Below are 20,995 nucleotides of genomic sequence, written 5' to 3'. Positions count from 1 at the left end.
GGGAACAAAACTCGTCTCCAATCACCTGTGAGCAGAATAGGATTGGAGAGATGGAAAAGGAGAAAAACACAAGAGCTTCAAAGGGGAGCTGTAACATAGCCACATATTTATAGCCTAAAATATATAGGGGTCATTCTATGGAAATGTCAATTTTTCTGTCCCTAGCCTTAGAAATATTACACTTGAAAAACACTTGGGTACAATTTTTTTTTTTTTTTTAAATATATTTTAAAATGAAACAATGGAACAATATTTGAACAATTACACCTTCTTGAGCCATCAATGTGGCAATATTTGTTTTTAATTAATTATAAAGAATTCCCAGCACCACAAAACCGCTCGTCCCCACAGCCATGTACAGAGGGAAAGTGCTTTATTTTGAGGTGAAAAACAGGTTTTTCTTCCATTTAAAATAAAATAATGTATACATAACTATCAAATAAATGACATAAAAAAACAAAATGCGACATAAATATTATAGAAAAATATATTAAATATTATATTAAATTATAATATATATTATATTAAAAAAGAAAATATTCTATAATATTATTAAAAAGATTATAAAAAAGATTTAAAAATCAATAAGCTGTCATTTAATTGTATTCATGAAGTCAAAAGGTAATCTAATAATGTGGTCTAAATTTAAATGTTAAAAAAAGAAATACATTTGAAGACATCTTGCCATACCAGGCTATTCGAACCAAATGTATTTACTCAGTATTAGGATATGACTACTTGTTTTTTATTACAGCCCGTGATAATACATTACAAAAACATTATAAAAATTAGGCTAAAAGAAAGTCATCCCTCCCACTGCTCTACGTCTACTTCAATCATCGCTTGGATTACAGCGTCACGCGCCTTCTTTTTGAATGTGGTTTTTCTCCAATGAGGGGGCGGAACATTTGGGAAATTACGCTACGGCACTTATATTATTGCACTGGTTGACTATTAACTGCGAGCAGACAGAGTGTCAATCAATGCACTGCAAGCAACCATATTTTTTTAAATAAGCCCAAAAAACCGCGACCAGAGATTTTTTTCCCGCAACTTTACAAAAAAAGAAGCCCAAAGTCGCGTAAAATACGCGGATTTGGCAACTGTGAATGAAACCGCTGCTGTGGTAACAAATATAATTTAACACATCACCATCCGAGGGCGCTATTGTACAAAGAAGTATGGACACTAGATCATCATCCAAACCACAACGTGCTAGTGACCAGTGGTGCTGGGTGACCAGATCAGCATGACTGTTCAACACACTCCCGGACAGGTGAGGTACAGCAGCAGAACTTTACACTCTCAGAAAAAAGGTACAAGTCTTGGGCGGTACCCTTTCAAAAGGTACATTTAAAGAGTACAATATTAGTACCCTGAAGGTAAATATTAATACCTAAAGTGTACATATCAGTACCTACATATCAGTGTATGATATGTGTACATATCAGTACCCAAATGTAAGTACCTTTCAAGAGGGTAGCTGCCACCCCAGTGACAGCTTTTGTAAAAGTGTACCAGTATGATAAATTACATTTACATTTAAATGTTAGATGCATGCTTCTTATTATGCTGATGAGAGAACTCTGCTTTTAGCAAATTTAACATGTCAAGAAAATTGTGAAAATGAAGATGATCCTTAAATAATTAGGACTTGAAACGTCTAGGTTTCAAATCGGTTTCAAGGGGGAATCTGGATCAATTACCATACACCCTTTTTTATCATGTTAAATGACAGCCTACATAAGAACTGCATGGGAGTGTTAAAATATCACCTTTCTCTGCATGAAGAACTTTGAGTTTAAAAGGCAAAATATCTTGAAAACAATTAAATACAAATAGGTAAACAGAAGAACTAGTGAAAAGGTGTTTTGGGGGATTCTGACAAGACGCCTTAAGGGGTGATGATTTCCTTAAGGGGTTTCAGAGAGCCTTTTTCACCACTGTGCCTTTGAGCAAGTCACTTCAGAGGGACTGTGTCTTCTACAACCCTACTGTTTGTCTGCGTGACTTTAGAAGCGTGACATTCCTTTGCTGTTCTGCCTTACAAAGCCAAAACAGTAAAAATGCAACAGCAGAGGTGTGTCCCAATTCACATATTTATGCACTATTCTATACCATGAATAGTGTGAGTAATGTTCACAATGAAAATTTACACATCACATTCCTGGATGATGCCCTTAATTAAACGGAGAATGTGGCTTTAATATTTTTTAATTGAATGTTGATACAATTTTCCATGCTTTGTTTTGTCTAAAACCCAAAACTTTAACCCATTTTATTCTGCCAATCAAGAATCAGATGTCTTCAGAATGAAGTTTTGTCCGATTTAGCTCACTTCTTGGCTGCTGGTATGCACACACAAATGGAAAGAAAGAGAAGTGAGATTCAGAAAAACTGACTTGAGAAAAGCGGGCGGGACAAACTGGAAGTCCCGCTCTTTTAGAATTAAAGGTGTGGCTTAAATGCTACCACGTTTCTGCCCTTCAAGTTCTCTCTCTCTCCCTAATATCTGTCTGTATTAGATACTCAAGAACCATCTAGGAGTATCAAACCATCATTTTTCTCTTTTTATATACGCTGGAAGATCCGTTTGTTCCCTACATTGAAGATTTTTACTTAAAGTATTAAAAGGTAAGAAAACTACATTATCTCTCATAAAATCTCTCAACAGTATATGTCAGTACAAACAACATAGTGAACAGTTGTCTAATGGTTTCTTTATATAGAGTCACTAGTTAATAATTAATTTGTTTCTTAATTAATTGTTAGCATCATGAGGACTTCTCTGAGAAGGAAGTAAGACCATGTGCCACATGGCATCTAGCTGAAAGCAGCAATAATTCATGACAGAAGCAGCTCAGAGAATAATCACACACTTGTCTGTAGGTTCACATGGACCTGTACACGGTTTCTCCATTTAATCATAGTAGAATTATTGTATATTTCTCATTCAGTATTGTAATGGCTGCTGTTATACAGACTAGCATGCATGTACAGTATATCTAGATTCTAAAATAGACTTAAATTTGAATATCCCTTGTCTACAGTGGCACTTGGTTGATATGGATTATGAATTGACATATTTATCACTAAGCGTTTTCTCGCTCTTATTCTCAAATACTCACACACAAACGTCAGATTCACATGAGATGTAGACAGGATGTGGGGTGAAAAGAGGTTGAAATGTTGGAATAAGATTGAACATTATACAATGCACCACATTTCCACTGTGCAGTACATTTTTCACATACATTCAGAGCGTCAAAAGCCACTTTACTGGTTTAAAATGAGTCATACCTGTAGGATTTCAGTTCCACTTTGGCATAAAGGTGTTTAACGTTAACGGTACATAATGGTACTTCGTGGCCGGGTATACTGTTTCAGTTAATGTTGACAGAGGCATTTCTTGAAGAGTCTGTTCTTGTGAGATATCACAAAGTTTATCTTGATCGCTGATATTGTTCAACTGAATTTCTCAGAATTTGACATGTCTTAGGCAAGTTACCAGAAAATAACAATAGATTATGTTTCCTCCAATATAATAAGTATAGGCCATTAGACTTTATAGCATCTAGTGTTTGAGTCCTGTGTAAAGCTATGCTTTACCCACAAGGCATTACAATAATAGCTTACTGTGAGTGAGGCCCACATGTGGTATAGTTCACATGCTAGTTACATGACAGCTAGTTCCTGTCAAGATGCTAGTCTTTGTGTGAGAACATCCTGTTTGATGACGATAAACATAATATCAATCTTTTTATTATATCTAAAAGTAAACACTGTGGCCAAATGGCCACGTGTCCGCAAACACTGGCATAATACCTTGAGTGTGTGTGTGTGTGTGTTTGAATACTGTCTTCCATACTTTGCCTTTGTTTTCTTTATTACTCCTTTAAAATGTATACTTTTGCTGTCCTTAAATGGATTTACAGAACACATACCAGGATTACGTCTTGTGCTACATGGTGTATAGTCTTAGTGAAGATTCCTGGCCTTTAATACAGTAGCTGTATTTGGTAATTCTGCATCGTTCATGTCTTTGAAACCACAATATACGTGACAACATGACGTCCAATCAAGCATTACTGAACATTAAATACATATTCTGTTTTCATTATTGACATGGTAATCACTGTGAATATAAATATTTCCACTAATGCATTATTGTATGCTATTATGTTTAAAATGAAACATTTTGAAACAAAAACAAATATTGAACAACCGTAAATAAAGAATAAAGACAACAATACTTTGATAAGTATAATTTCAATTCCCGCCAAACCATGCTTACATTTGGCCAGCCAAATATTTATCATCTGACATGGTTCATGATTTTATTTAGTCAAATATTTTGCTCAAGTTTTTATTGCAAATAGTCTATTGCAGTGGTTCTGAAACTTTTTACACCAAGTACCACCTCAGAAAATATTTGGCTCTCCAAGTACCACCATAATGACCAACATTAAAATACAGTAGCGTAGTATCATGCCTAATTATTCAGCTACAACTCTGCACAGTTCAATAACAAGGCAGTTTTATTCCTAATAGGAATAGGTATTATTGTCGGCCACTTTAAATCATTAACACAGCACTGTGCTTACATACAAGTAAATAAAAAACTTAAATGATTAAATTAAAATGGTCTGTACCTAAAAGTTAAATAAAATATACTGTACTTAAAAAGTAAAAAAAAACACTGTACTGTACTTAAATGTAAAGTGAAAATGTACAGTACTTGATAAAAAAAATTAACAGGCATCATTTAGCCACCTTGCAAACTTTTTAAAAGTGTTTTAACATTAATTTATATGTACCACACTTTGAGAATCAGTGGCCTATTATATAATAAAGATTAATGAGAGAGATTTGTTTTTTATTTTTTACTTTTTCAACAAATAGTGAGGTGCTTATAGAAAATGTCAAATTAATACATACATAAATGCATACATAAATAAACAAGGGGCTACCTTAATATAAGCCAAGACAATGTTTTTGTGTACATCTCTTTCCTATTGAGTGGGCATTTACAGAAAGTTTCATTTCATTTTAGTTTCATTTTATTTCATTTTAGTCTCTTAATAACCAATGGAGAAGATAACTATAATGCCTGGACAAAAATGCAGCATCGCGGTTTGTTCGGAATGCATTGTGGGACGCAGAGGACAAGAAAAGAAAAGACTCAGTTGAGCATCCCCACAGAGAAAAACACATACGGTTTTCTTGATTGAATTGACTGGTGAAACATTGAAGTTTTTCTGCAAATATTTAGCACAACAAATATCTCAGTGCATTGAGAAGTCTGTCGTTTATCCGGTGACATGTTATGATGCTGTGTTGAGTAGCATCATTCTTTTCAAGATCGTGACTAGTTTCAAACTAAAGAAGAAACCCAATATAAGTTACAGGTATCTGTTTTTTAATTTTTTTTATTGTTTAGACTCAGTAAACCTTGAGGCTTGACAAGATTAGGCCTTGAATGACTTTAAATTGTGACAAAAAATCAGCATGTTTGCTTAACATAGTGTACAATGTCTAATGGTGTTTGCCTTACAGAGCAAGTGCTTGCAGTTAACCTTAAAAAGCACTGATCTTCTAATCCCATTACTTATCACAACAACACACACACTTACCCACAATCCCCTGCCTTCTCCCACATACTTTATAACCCTTTACCCAAGTTTATACTTCACCCATATTAAACAATCCCCCAAATTGTTAAACATTTCCAACGTGACCATTCTTCAGTGCTCTAATGCCTGAATGTCTTTTATAATTTGTATTCATGTATAAGCGAACACATACATAAAAAACCTCTGCCAATTTACTATTTTTAACGTATATGAGAGTGTTAAGATGGTGGACTCGTGCAAGGGTGTCTCTAAACATAAACACATGTCCACTCCTCCGCAGGAGTTAATCTCCTCCCCTCCCCGTCTCAGGATACAGGTGAGCTCTGAATGTGTTCTCACATAAGCTGGACAGCTTCTCAAGGCAACACGGAAACAAACGAATGAATGAGGACTCTCTGACCTCAGGATACCATATAGCTACACTTAGAGACTTTTGAAATTTCTCAAGGTTTCTCTTTATCCCGTAGTGGTGAGTACTTTCTCAACATCCACTTCCTGCTGGATTACAAGCGTGTGTTTAAATAAGGGTGTGTAGGGAGGTTCAATCTGTTTCAATACAGATAAAGTCTTGCATCAGACAGGAGTCATGTGGCCAAGACTTGCCTCACAGGATTAACTTCCTTTGTTTTACAGTTTCTGTAAGATGTTTTATTCACTTAATAATTGATTTCACACCAGTTGTTCATTTTGGCAGTGAGTTGATGGTTTGTCATGAGCACTAACTTTTGCATTAACCTCTTTTCCATAGACATATTGTACATTATGGATGATGGAACACTGTTAAAGTACAATTCAGTTGAACTGTATATCTCTTGTCTTGCTATTACTTTAAACAAGCACATAATAGATTGTACAGAGTATGATGGTGGTCTTAAAATATAGTGTTTTGAATGGGCCATTAATTAATTTGTGGCTCTAAAGCAAATAAAGTATATTTTATATTCACTGACTTATTTTGCTAGTAACTTGTCCACTAAAGACTGAGGCTCTGAGCTTGCCAAGCTTTTGGCAAGACTTAAAGTATTCGGGGAATTCGGCGTCAAAACCCAAATAAAGCACAGAATGAATACAGACATTTTCCCTAATAAGGCTACTGCCAGTATCCTGAATGACAGATTAAGACTTAAGTATTTCCTGACCTACAAGAACTGGCGCATTTTTCACAATGTTTCCTAGTGATGCAGAGCGTGCAAACTTAAGAAAAGTTGCATCAGCCATGCTATTTGTACTAAAAAATGCCTATATGATATACACATACAATTCTTGGTTTATTTGTAATCATAACATACGGCTCACACTGTGGTGTGTCCATCATCACTATAGCTTCATGCTTAATTACCCTTGTGAAAGAGAAGAGCACTTAAATTGTATTCAGTGTGCACTTTAGTGTACTTCAAATTGTTAAAAAAGTTTTCTGTTTTTAAATGTACTTGCAGAAAATATACTATTATTATTACTATTATTATTTTCATGACTCTGTTTGTGCACTTTGTCAAATTAAAAGTTTTACTTCACATTTTAAATAATGTAATGTACTTAATCACATATTAAGTACTTGATTGTAATTTGTAATGGTTAAATAGTTGACCTATAGGCCTGTAATACTTCAAGAAAGCTGTTACCATAGGGCCATGCTAACCAGTAAAACATTGACCTCCTGGTTAAGCATCCCGACCAGCTAAACACAGCAACAATGGCTCAAACAAAATGAAGAATTTGGAGGCGGAGTTATCCATTCACCTGATCAATGGCAATCATGTAAAGGAAACCTGTGTGAAAACAGTCAGTTGAATTCACAATAGCATGATACCTTACTTATTTGGGAAGATCTGAATATATATTTAGTTTTAGGTTACTACTCTACTAGCTTTATCCTGCATGTAATTGCACCTCCCACATATTAAAATTATAGTGTATTTTTACTTTGTTTACAGTAATCAAGCTTTAAAAACACAGAGCTGCAGAGTACCGCCCACAACTAACTTACCAGCCTGAATTTGATGATGAAGGGGGAAAATACACACACAGACACTCACAGCTGTTTTCTATCAAGGCTAATCTGTCCATTAGGTGTTTTTAGCATGCAGTAATGCTCTGAAGAATGTTTTTACCATTACTTTTCCCCTGCCTTCTCCTCGACCTTGATATTATTTACATGAAGGTTATGGTCCTGTTGCACATAATTAAGAAATATCTAACAAGTGATTGTCACTGATCTCATTTCTTAAGTGGATCTGAGCATGTATCTGCAATTTATGTTTTAGATTTTGGACATTTTGGACATTTTTTTCAGCAAAGCCCTCACGCTTCACAGTGATTTCAGTTGTCAGTAAAATGATCATTTATCCTAGAACTTTTTTCTGTGTTTCAGATTGTGTTTACAGAACCTGACCACGCGGACAGCGTTCTTTGGTGGATTGTTAAGGGTTGTACTGTTTAAAATGGAACTACAGAAAGCATCAAACGGTCACCATGATCTCAGCCCTGACAAAATTCCTGAGAATGGGTACGTTTCAACATCAACACAAGAGGAACTATCTCAGAAAAAAAGTTACTGCTTTAAAAGTTCGCAAATTTTACATGACATCATATCTTTTAGTTTGTAACCTTTTCTGCTTAAAGCAAAGCTTTGTTTTTAAACTCAGGTGTTAATAGACTATCATTAAATCAGACCTCAAGTCAATTTTCACTTGCATGTTGGTTTAGCCAATAATGTTATCTCATATGTATTTTATATATAATATTATTAAACCAAATCAGTATTTTTATTAATATTTTAAATTACCTTTTAATTTTTATATTTTCTATTCCATTTTAATTTTAGTGTAATTTCTAGTAATTTATGTTGTCATTTTTATTAAGTTTTCATTTTTAATAAAGTATAATTTAAATATTTAGTTTTAATTTGATTTCCGTTAGTATCAGTTAGTAATCAGTATGTTATCATCTAATATTTTATTTAATTTCAGCTTTATTAACAATTAAATGAACAAATTTTTTTAAATTAAAAACAATCCAGTAGGTAATTTGAGCTTGCAACTGCTGTTTTATATGCATTTATTAATACAGCATTCACAAACCTGCTGCATTAATGCAATTACAAATAAATCTTATATCTTAAGGGTCCTCGCCTGCTAAAAGGTCAAAAAGTGATTCAGTAGCTGCGTCATTCCCTGCATTTTTAAAAACATTTCCAATGCAAGATGAAATAGAGCTCAAAACAGAGCAATTCAAATGTATCATTGTTATTTTGCAAAAAACTTTTTTAAATAATTTTGCTTATATTACACAGATTTGATGCCCTTGAAAACATGACAGATGGTGATATTTTCCTCCCCAATAAGAGCAATGGAAATACAGAGACTCAGTTTACAGATGTGAGTATCCAGATTTCAGAACTGCCTTCACAAAAACATACTCTATAAGGCTGGGTGAAACTGATTAGAGTGATGTAAAAGACTCACAAACATAGACACTCTATATCAGTGGTTTTCAAACTTGTTCCTGGGGACCCACAGCTCTGCACATTTTGCATGTCTCCCTAATTTACACACCTGATTCAGATCATCAGCTCATTAGGAAAGAGCTCCATGAACTCAAATGAGTGTGTCAGATAAGGGAGACATGCAAAATGTGCAGAGCAGTGGGTCCCGAGGAACAGGACTGAAAATCACTGCTCTATATTACAGTTAAGTATAATGTGTAACAGTACGAAGAACTTCTAACTACTCAGTCTTAATATTTGTTTGTGGAGTTAATACACAGGAAAAGTGAATCTACTATTTAAGGTAAAAGAACCTATTCAGATAAATAGATATACAATTCATGACTAATAGGCCATTCATCTTTTATTGCAGTTCGAGGGAAAGACTTCTTTTGGAATGTCTATTTTCAACCTCAGTAACGCCATTATGGGCAGTGGAATTCTGGGACTGGCTTATGCCATGGCCAACACCGGAATCATCCTTTTTGTGTAAGTCCAACTACACTTCCAATCAAGCATTTGCATTTAGGTTGATTTATGGTATAAATACATAATAAAAAATAAAGGTTATTGAAGGTATGATAGTAAAAATGACTGTGTGTAAATCGTGAGTTGAAGAGCCCTCTAGTCTTTCTGGTATGTGGCATTTGGCTGTGTTTTATTCATTAGCTTCAGTTAGTATGGAGGGAATGCGTGTGATCCATATGCATGTCTGACCGAGGATTAAGGCTTCTTTGTGTCCATCTACATTTAACTGCAGGCATATAGCCATACTCCAGCGTGCCTCTGTCACGTACATGTGCCAGTCACAGCCAACCTTATAAACAGCCTTACATGCTAAGTCAATACAAACTCAAATATTTGCATGTTGGGCAAACCCATTCCTAAAAATTAATTCTTTCAATTTCACTGCCTCCACGTACCATGTTCCTTACAAATCCAGTGCTAGGTTGAATTATCAAGTTCTGACACTATAAAGCAACAACAAAATAGAACTATGCTCCTTGATAGAAGAAATGCAATTGCTAATCCTTGTGAATGACAGGGTTTTATTTGTGTACTAGGGAGCTTAAATGTCACTGTGTTTGTCTATGATGTGACACACGGACACGCACAGCTCACAGATCAGACCTGAGAGGGTTATAAATAGCTTGCTGTAATCTGTAATCAAAGCAAAGCCTGTCTGTCTGTCTGTCTGTCTGTCTGTCTAGCTCAGCCAGGCTTTTCAAGCAGCTTGTACAAAAAAAGAGAGAAGAAAAAAAGAAAAAAGTTTTCTAGTATAGTTTCGGTCTCAACAGCTAAAAAAAAAACAACAACAAAAAAACTTCCTGCCAATCAAAACATTCAGCAATATGCAAATAGGGGAAAGTAATAGTACACGTCATTGACTTGTTATTTTGCATGCCTTTACTAGTCTTTTTTTTTTTTTTTCGTGTGTGTGTGTGTGTGACGGTGTTGTTGTACTCTAAAGAAATGCACTCCCAGCTTGTCTAATGCGTTATTAATGAGATTAGAGGTTAGATTTGTGTCTCCTCTGTCATCTCCTTGTCGACTGGTGATAATATCCCTAGTCAAACTGCAGTTTGTGCCACCTAATCATGATTAAGTAAGCACTACTGAAAGTCAAATGACCGGCTGATGAGTCTGACAATCTATAAGAAACAATGTTGTGGGGAAAAGATTTTACTGAATATCCATATATGCAGGTTATTAAACTGAAAGTCACCCAAAAATTTAAATTCTATCATAATTTTCTAACCCTTATGTTGTTTCAAACCTGACTTTCTTCTGTGGAACCTAAAAAAAAAATATATATATATTTTTTTTTTTATATACAGTGATTTTCAGTGGAATCCAGTTTTGTTTTGAAACTCTTTGACTTTCATTTTTACTCCACCAAAGACAGAAAGACATACGGGATTGGAACAAAATGAGGTGGTTAAATTAAGATGAAAATAAGTTTGGGTGAACTATTCCTGCAGTCTACATGGGAAGTTGCTTTTTGCTGTTGTTGCTTATCTAGTTTCATTATTTGTGTAACCTATTTGCAGATTCCTGTTGATATGCATAGCTATCCTCTCTGCCTACTCCATACACCTGCTTCTGAAGAGTGCAGGAGTGGTTGGTGAGAACATTTTCTTTTTTATCTCTAAAGACACTCCTGATAACATTACACTCTATGTTAAAAATGCATCTTGACTTTCCATTCTGTTTGTTTGTGTGTTTAGGGATCCGTGCATATGAACAGCTCGGGAACCATGCATTTGGTCGACCTGGGAAAATCTTAGCAGCATGCATTATAACACTGCACAACATTGGAGGTAAAATTAAATGTATTATAAATTTCGGTAATTGCTCACAATGTCAACCAATAACCACTTAAAGCAATATGAGCACTGAATACAGATGTAGTACAACACTCAATGTTTCTTTTTTTGATCCAACAGCAATGTCCAGTTACCTGTTTATTGTGAAAATAGAGTTACCTCATATTATTCAGGGTCTTCTGGAAATGCCAGATAGCTCAGAGTGAGTACCAGAACACAGTACTGATCCTGATGTGCCGGATACAGTGAGGTTCAAAACTGTAAAAGTTTTAAGATTCCGAAAAAAGATAACACAAATAAACCTGATGTAAAATAAGTGAGAACTATTTTGCACTATAGATTACTATTCAATCTAAACATAGACTATTTCAAGGTCACTAATTCAAATAAGCAAATTTGTGACATTGAGCATGTGAAATCCTTTGTATCAAAGGTCAGATGTTCTCTGCTTCCACTGAAGCACAATTTGGATCCTTCTTAAATTCCAAAGTGACTTTGAACCTCACTGTAGTTCATTTTCATGTCTGTGCATGCGGCTAAAACATACTCTCATTCTGACTGCTTTTCATAATCATATCACTCCTTCTGACAAAACATTTACATTTCTTCTCTTTGTCAGTTACTGGTTTGTTGATGGGAGGTATCTCATCATTATCGTTAGTGTATTCGCCATTCTTCCCCTGACATTGATGAAACGACTTGGTAGGTTCCTGCCTCCTTTCCTCTCATTCTTTCATTTTGTTTTCTGCCTCTTGTCATTTGTCATTCCATTATATTTCATAATAATCACAATCAAACATTTACACATCTGCATTAAAGATCTGTGTTGAGTGTACCAAACGACGCTTGTAAATTCAACATTTACTGATTAAGTTTAACATTTACCGTTGCTCTGTGAAATTTCACGGGCGAAGGATTCAACACGATTAATGTAATAACTGCACATAATGTAAGAAGAATTACATTATTATTGTAATAAAATGTTTATAATGTAACAATTTTCTCAATGTAATAAAATCTTGAGCTCATAATGTAATAATACATTTTCAGTGTAATAACAATTTTTCACATAATGAAATAGGTTATTGTATGAGAAATGTATTACATTATGAACACACTGTGGCAACTTATAAAGTATTAAAAATGTTTACAATATGATAGTTATCTTTCAATACAATAAATTTGAGCACAAAACATAATAATAGTTTTATGTAAGATAAGCTATTTATACACATACACACAAACAAATGAATTCTAAAAGGAAGCATATAGTTATTTTTAGAATTAATATGTACATGAAAAGATTAAGCAAAGCATATATGTTCACTCAATATGTATCTCTATCTCTTATTTATATATATATATATATATATATATATATATATATATATATATATATATATATATATATATTATACACACATAGGCTAAATACCAGAACAAATATTTTGACTGTCCCTTGTACTGAGCTGCTGCTTTATGTGCCCACCAATGACAAAATCAAACCTACGCCCTTGCTTCACATAAAACAAAAATAAACTTGTCTTTTGCTTATTCTTCACTATAATACTATTACTGTAGCTGTTTATTCTAATTATATTTAACAAGTCTTCTTATTATACCTACACTGATTATACTCATTTATAATTCATATTCCTATTTTAGGTGTTTTTTCTCTGATGTATTCTAACAACGTCAGAATTATAGAACCCAGAATATTTTGACAATATTTTTGGTGAGTTTATAATGTAATACATTTCTCATAATGTAATAATTGTTATTACATTATGAGCTCAAGATTTTATTACATTTTGACAAAATGATTACATTATGAACATTTTATTACATTATGAGTTTCGATAAGGTTTTTTTTAAGCAGATTTCGCTCATTTTCAAGATGGTCACGTGAATTCGGCATGAGCTTGAAAAAGGATTAGCATTGGTATGGTATGAATATGTATATGCATTTATCATGTATTTATGCATTTATTTTAGGGTATCTGGGCTACACCAGTGGTTTCTCTCTTGGCTGCATGGTCTTTTTCCTCATATCTGTAAGTGCACTTTCGATCCACCTACATACAACATAAAAACACCGGTCTACATTAATAATGACTGACATGTAGTTATGACAAATAAAAGCATCTCTCTCTCCATTGTGTCTTATTAGGTCATCTACAAGAAGTTTGTCAAAGAGTATCCTGATGAACACAGCTATAACGAAACTGTGCCCACTGAAAGCATATACAACTCCGCCAATGACATGAGTGAAGCCAAATTTATAACTATCAACCCAGAGGTTAGAGATATAAACTTCAAATTAGACAATTATTATCATGCTTCACATTAAACACAGTAAATTAATCAGTTAATTTCATGTTTTTTTATTCATCACAGACTGCTTTCACCATTCCCATTATGGCATTTGCTTTTGTGTGTCACCCTGAAGTGTTGCCCATTTACACAGAACTCAAAAAGTAAGATTGGGATTGCACTTTTGTTCATTCACAATGGCTTTAAAAATCAATTTTTTTTTTTTAATATACTGATATATTTGCTTTTTTGTCTCCTTGTTATTTCAGTCCAAGCAAGAAACGCATGCAAAATGTTGCTAATATCTCCATTTTGGCCATGTTTGTCATGTACCTGCTGACTGCCACCTTTGGCTACCTCACATTCTATGGTAAGAGAAACTTTACAAACAAAAAACTATACCTAGAACTATGGCATTTACAGTAAATAACCAAAGTTCCAAAATTTCAAGGTTTGTGATATTTGAAAAATGTTTAACAATCACCGTGTCTACATATGTGTAGGAAATGTGAAGCCAGAGCTTCTGGAGATGTACAGTAAAAAAGACACCCTGATGCTGTGTGTTCGGCTGGCTGTGCTGATAGCAGTGACACTGACCGTTCCCGTGGTCCTTTTCCCGGTACTTTAATTTTCCTGGTTTTCCTGGCTCATTAGTTATTGCTTGCGTATAATTCCTCTGAGTATTGACAGTGCTTCATTGTTTTTCTGTAGATTCGTCGTGCCGTCTTGCAGCTTCTTTTCCCTGATAAGCCTTTCCACTGGGTGCATCACATCTCCATCGCTGTATGCCTCCTCTTCTTAGTCAACCTGCTCGTCATCTTCGTCCCCAACATTCGTGACATCTTCGGCTTCATCGGTAAGTCAGATCTGCCACATGAGGATTTAATGGTTACATGAACATAATACAAATGCAGAACTAAGCTGAATGATTTTTGTTTTAGGTGCCACATCTGCTCCCAGCCTCATTTTCATTCTTCCGGGAATATTCTACATTCGCATCGTCTCTGAAGAACAGGAGCCGTTGAAATCTCGGCCAAAGATCCAGGTGAGAATCAGACAGAATGTAAGTTCATTCTCACAGATCTATGGCTTCTTTTTTTCTCACTTTCTGTTATGTTTTCCAGGCGATTGCATTTGTGACACTGGGTTTCATCTTCATGATTATGAGCATTACGTTCATAATAGTAGAGTGGGTCACCGGAAAGAAGACGTCGGGTGGCCACTGAGAGAGCACAACTGAAGACCAAATCTAATACAGAACAGAAACTCATCCTCTGCACCAGGTTCAATTTCACTTAGTTTGATAGATATCAAACACGTTAACTCCTCAATTTCTGTATGTCCAAAATAAAAAATGGCTAGTTACCTAAATTCAAGAAGAATGCAAAGAAGAGTGGTAACAAACATATGATCTTGAATAATTAGAGCTATGATGTCTACACTGGACGCGACAGGTGTCGGGCTGCGCCACTCGTATCCGGTGTAGACACGGTGTAAGAACATTTTGAAACTATTTATGGAGTTTTTAATGAAAGTCAATTTTACACACAAAGGTATTGCTGTTATGACTGGCAGATGGAATGGAACTTCCTAAACTATACAAAACTGGTGAAAAACTGTGATACTGAGATGAGAATTCACTCGTCTATATTGCCAAAGTTGTAAACATGCAGTTTGAAATCTACCTCCTTCTACACAGAGCAATTTTACAGTTACAGCGTCTGTTTTTACAGCTCATAGTGCATATTTTGGGCTCCAAAAATCTTTTATTATGAAAACTCTGGTTTAATATACAATTTTCATTCTGAAAACAATTTTATCAACGTGAAATGTTAGAATCTGATGATCCTAGACAATAGACTAATTTGATCATAATCTTCAAATATATATTTTTTTTGTTTTCTTGTTTATCCTAAAACTGATCCTTAAACATTTTATTTCCAGAGTTAATTTTGATTTTGAATCCCACATATGCAATTTGGTCTCAAACCTTTGGACCCCACTGTATGTGAATTTCAGTTAATTTAATTTTTGATGAATAATAGGCAGTTCTATTAGTCAACATTTCTAAAAACATTATTTAATTAGGAAGAGTGTACAGTTTTGTGATGAACTTCAGCATTAAGCGCAATGCTTAAATGTCAGAGGAAGAACCTGAAGTTAATGTATTGTATTTATTGGTATTTTTATGTCTCGTTGCATCATCAAAGAAATGAAATCTATAGTACAATATGTCTTACAGTACACAATTAGTGTTTAGCGCAGTTCTCGTTACCGTTATATGACAACATTTCTTTACTCTGTTTTAGAGAGGAGAAGGAATATAAATGTCTGAATACTAATTATTTAGTAGTATTCCAGAAACACACGACACTGTTGGGGATTTTTCATGTTGTATGTCATTTTGTTTGTTGTATAATTGGAAAAACTTTTTGAACATCTTGAAAATGAGTATACTTTTAACAAACTTGAAAAATGTTGTTGGAATAATTTATTTGTGGTTTACATGGTGACATGTTGTGTTACAGTAACAAAAAATTCCACTCCAGAAACGGGCCGAACAATGAATGATGTTGATAACTTTTTTTCTGAAAGGTCACTACAGTATAACACAGCATTGACAGGCCTGCAGAATTCATTAACAACAATAAGCTCACAGAAATGTTTCAGTGGTCATACTATGCCCATCTGTGTTACTCCTCATCAGTATTTGTGAGTTTACATGGACCAGGACTAAAGATTTTTCCTGCTGGACATAACAACTACTTTATCATAAATGTCAGCATGTATGGTTGTTTTGTATAGTCTTTTATGTACATATTGTGTGTGAAATGGAACAAGCTTTCCATTAATTGTTGTACATCAGTGTACATATTCTGTGTACGTATTCTTTTTCTGCACAGATTGGGCCTGAATGGTGAGCGAAAATGAAGCCTAATACATTTAATTTAATTCACATTTCCCCATGATTGTTTTTTATAAAGTGCCTGACATAAAATAAATGGAAACAACTGTAGCATTCTGCAGTGGATAATTAGAAATACATGTATTGTTGAAAACATTGATCCTGAATAATAACGTTGAAATATTGTGTAAAAACGATGGGTTTATTATATAAAACTATTTTGTACAAAAAAAAAAAAAAATCCAACCAAAATCCATATAGAGTATGTTTTATGTATTTGCAACATCACGAACACAGTCTAGAGCAATTTCATTCCCAAATGAGTATGAATCGTTTGACTAAATGATTCAGATTCATTAAATGATTCATTGACTCACTTAAACTGATGTCTGAAAAAGAAATTATATATATATATATATATATATATATATATATATACGTTCCGTCCATATAAGCTGCGAATGCGCCATACCCAGGCCGTCTGAGAGAATGAGTTCACGGGCTAATGAATATAAACATGATTATAAGTTGATCCCTTGTCATTTGAGATGTGATTTAAAGCTTAATAAATTGTTGGGAATATGTATGTAAAATTATTTATTTGAAAACAATGGTCATTTTCTGTAAATCTACGTGAGTGACGGAAGCTTCCGGTAAGCGGATTCTCCTCAGTTTTGGCGCCTCCGCTCTGTGGCTGTGACCAGGCCCGGATTAACACAGTGTAGTGCCCTAGGGTGACCACATTTGAAGTGCCCCCGTTTTTTAATAAAAAAAAAAAATTCCATAAGAACAGGTAGAATAAGAAGAATAAGTTACTAATCAAAAGAAATCATTTAACAAAATTAGTTTCCACTACAAAGGTGGCACAGAAGAACACAAAAGTGGCATGTAGGTAAATTTACAGACATTTAGAGAGGCTCAGAGGTGGCATGGATGTTTTAAATTCATAACAATGTTGTGAGATTAATGTTTTAAATATAACATTTTGAATATAGAACTATTGTTTGATTGAAATTATTTAAATAACTGAAAGGACACTTTAAACATAAAATAAAACTGCCAACAGGTGGCGGTAAATCACTGATTCGTTTGAACAGCTGATTCATTCAGGAACGAAGCAAGTGACTCACTTTATGAGTGGGTAATTGAATCACTGACTCACTAGACTCATTTAAAAACGCAGGTTCATTCATAAATGAAACACCGCTATGTTTGAATGGAGACGCGCATGACTCGGCTGTGACTGTTTGAAACTATGTTCCTTGACTAAATAGAGCAAAATCAGGCAATATTGTTAAAAGTCATACAATGTACATCACTTTATATAACTTATTGTTTATTGAGCTGTTGTATTAATTTAATATCACATTTACAAACACCTTTAATAATCTTTAAAAGCTGTTACTCACTTCAGCAATCTCACAAAACTCCATTATAATCAATGAAGCTCTCTACACTGCACAACGAATCTCTTATTTACACCATCTACACTTTGTTTGTTATAACGAGAGCATTTGTGAGCGTGCATAACTCAGCAATGAACAAAAGTATTTTGAGCAGTGAGTGGATTCTGATTAACATTGCATTCAAGGAATCAACATATGTCTGCGATACATTACTCAACGCTGCACAAACACGCAAGTAGAAATCTTTGAAGCTCCTCTCAGCGCAAACACAAATAGCCTATGCTGATCCAACCCATTCTCACACCCAACTCGTCACATATTGAAGCTTGGTCAGGACCACTTGGCGTCGCTTTTGACGCTCAAGGTACCCCTTAGCGTCATTTTTCGACTTGCAGGGTCCTCCATTGCTTTAAATAGGAAACCCTTAGCGTCATTTTTCGACTTGCAGGGTCCTCCATTGCTTTAAATAGGAAACCCTTAGCGTCATTTTTCGACTTGCAGGGTCCTCCATTGCTTTAAATAGGAAACCCTTAGCGTCATTTTTCGACTTGCAGGGTCCTCCATTGCTTTAAATAGGAAACCCTTAGCGTCATTTTTCGACTTGCAGGGTCCTCCATTGCTTTAAATAGGAAACCCTTAGCGTCATTTTTCGACTTGCAGGGTCCTCCATTGCTTTAAATAGGAAACCCTTAGCGTCATTTTTCGACTTGCAGGGTCCTCCATTGCTTTAAATAGGAAACCCTTAGCGTCATTTTTCGACTTGCAGGGTCCTCCATTGCTTTAAATAGGAAACCCTTAGCGTCATTTTTCGACTTGCAGGGTCCTCCATTGCTTTAAATAGGAAACCCTTAGCGTCATTTTTCGACTTGCAGGGTCCTCCATTGCTTTAAATAGGAAACCCTTAGCGTCATTTTTCGACTTGCAGGGTCCTCCATTGCTTTAAATAGGAAACCCTTAGCGTCATTTTTCGACTTGCAGGGTCCTCCATTGCTTTAAATAGGAAACCCTTAGCGTCATTTTTCGACTTGCAGGGTCCTCCATTGCTTTAAATAGGAAACCCTTAGCGTCATTTTTCGACTTGCAGGGTCCTCCATTGCTTTAAATAGGAAACCCTTAGCGTCATTTTTCGACTTGCAGGGTCCTCCATTGCTTTAAATAGGTACCCCTTAGCGTCATTTTTCGACTTGCAGGGTCCTCCATTGCTTTAAATAGGAAACCCTTAGCGTCAATATGCCGACGCCATACTGGGAATTTTATCGTCATAATTAAATTATATATTGTGTAATAACATTGCCATTATTGCATATATGTTGGGGTGTGATTTTTCAATGTAAACAGCCACAACAGTTTTATTTATATTACATTATTTACACATTATGAGCACATAACCCAACCCCTGCCCCTAAATTTGTCAATAAAACACAAGATATAACAGGCAGATACAACTACTGTCATAATTTATTCAAAAATATTAATATTCCAAGTCTTCCGAGGCAAAACATTTGATTTCTGAAAGGTCACTACAGTATAACACAGCATTGACAGGCCTGCAGAATTCATTAACAACAATAAGCTCACAGAAATGTTTCAGTGGTCATACTATGCCCATCTGTGTTACTCCTCATCAGTATTTGTGAGTTTACATGGACCAGGACTAAAGATTTTTCCTGCTGGACATAACAACTACTTTATCATAAATGTCAGCATGTATGGTTGTTTTGTATAGTCTTTTATGTACATATTGTGTGTGAAATGGAACAAGCTTTCCATTAATTGTTGTACATCAGTGTACATATTCTGTGTACGTATTCTTTTTCTGCACAGATTGGGCCTGAATGGTGAGCGAAAATGAAGCCTAATACATTTAATTTAATTCACATTTCCCCATGATTGTTTTTATAAAGTGCCTGACATAAAATAAATGGAAACAACTGTAGCATTCTGCAGTGGATAATTAGAAATACATGTATTGTTGAAAACATTGATCCTGAATAATAACGTTGAAATATTGTGTAAAAACGATGGGTTTATTATATAAAACTATTTTGTACAAAAAAAAAAAAATCCAACCAAAATCCATATAGAGTATGTTTTATGTATTTGCAACATCACGAACACAGTCTAGAGCAATTTCATTCCCAAATGAGTATGAATCGTTTGACTAAATGATTCAGATTCATTAAATGATTCATTGACTCACTTAAACTGATGTCTGAAAAGAAATTATATATATATATATATATATATATATATATATATATATATATACGTTCCGTCCATATAAGCTGCGAATGCGCCATACCCAGGCCGTCTGAGAGAATGAGTTCACGGGCTAATGAATATAAACATGATTATAAGTTGATCCCTTGTCATTTGAGATGTGATTTAAAGCTTAATAAATTGTTGGGAATATGTATGTAAAATTATTTATATTTTTACAAATGCATGCAAACCATTAAACTAAGACAAACAACTGAAAACAACGGCGGAGAACGTATTGTCATTTTCCATAAGCGTCTTGACCTGACGCATAAAGCAAGCAATTGAAAGCAATGGAGTTCCTATTTTGTCATATAATGACGCCTAGGCGCACTTTGGCGTCTTCATAGTGACGCGAAGGCGTTTGACCATGCTTCAGTTTTTGACGCCTTGGGAGTGAGAATGGGTTGGCTGATCGGGTTAGTCGCACAGGTGCTCCTAAATATGTTTTGATAGTCGCACACAGTAGCTACTTTTCAGTCGCCCTGTATAGCCCTGGCAATGTGTCATGATATTTTCTCTTCTTTTTAAAAATTTACGTTTCGACAACCGCCAAGTCGATGCTGCCTATCCATTTGTGAATAAATATGCTCGACTCTGACTGGGGGGAGGGGGCAAATACACTGGGACCTGACCCAATCGCAATTCTTTATATGCGTGCATATATT

The 20,995-nt window shown here is 34.8% G+C and overlaps 1 protein-coding gene across 4 annotated transcripts; it reads left to right on the top strand.

Moving 5' to 3' along the window:
* The first annotated feature begins 1,096 nt into the window (after window positions 1-1,096).
* On the top strand, window positions 1,097-17,258 carry slc38a5a (solute carrier family 38 member 5a). 4 transcript variants are annotated; one of them, XM_058785779.1, is made up of 17 exons: window positions 1,097-1,276; window positions 2,526-2,634; window positions 8,005-8,139; window positions 8,926-9,010; window positions 9,491-9,606; window positions 11,169-11,242; window positions 11,346-11,438; window positions 11,565-11,646; window positions 12,064-12,146; window positions 13,440-13,498; window positions 13,615-13,743; window positions 13,842-13,921; window positions 14,027-14,127; window positions 14,261-14,376; window positions 14,469-14,613; window positions 14,699-14,802; window positions 14,882-17,258. In XM_058785779.1, exons 3-17 carry the CDS (start codon window positions 8,075-8,077, stop codon window positions 14,981-14,983), a joined length of 1,434 nt encoding a protein of 477 aa, XP_058641762.1. In that variant the 5' UTR covers window positions 1,097-1,276; window positions 2,526-2,634; window positions 8,005-8,074; the 3' UTR covers window positions 14,984-17,258. The 4 variants fall into 4 exon arrangements, with proteins under 4 accessions (XP_058641762.1, XP_058641761.1, XP_058641763.1 ...); XM_058785778.1 differs by lacking the exon at window positions 1,097-1,276 and having other exon boundaries at window positions 2,467-2,634; XM_058785780.1 differs by lacking the exons at window positions 1,097-1,276; window positions 2,526-2,634 and adding an exon at window positions 5,562-6,102.
* Window positions 17,259-20,995: the final 3,737 nt, after the last annotated feature.

The sequence above is a fragment of the Onychostoma macrolepis genome, chromosome 08 (assembly GCF_012432095.1).
Source record: "Onychostoma macrolepis isolate SWU-2019 chromosome 08, ASM1243209v1, whole genome shotgun sequence".
Lineage (NCBI taxonomy): Eukaryota > Metazoa > Chordata > Actinopteri > Cypriniformes > Cyprinidae > Onychostoma > Onychostoma macrolepis.
This window is presented reverse-complemented; position numbering and strand designations above follow the sequence as displayed.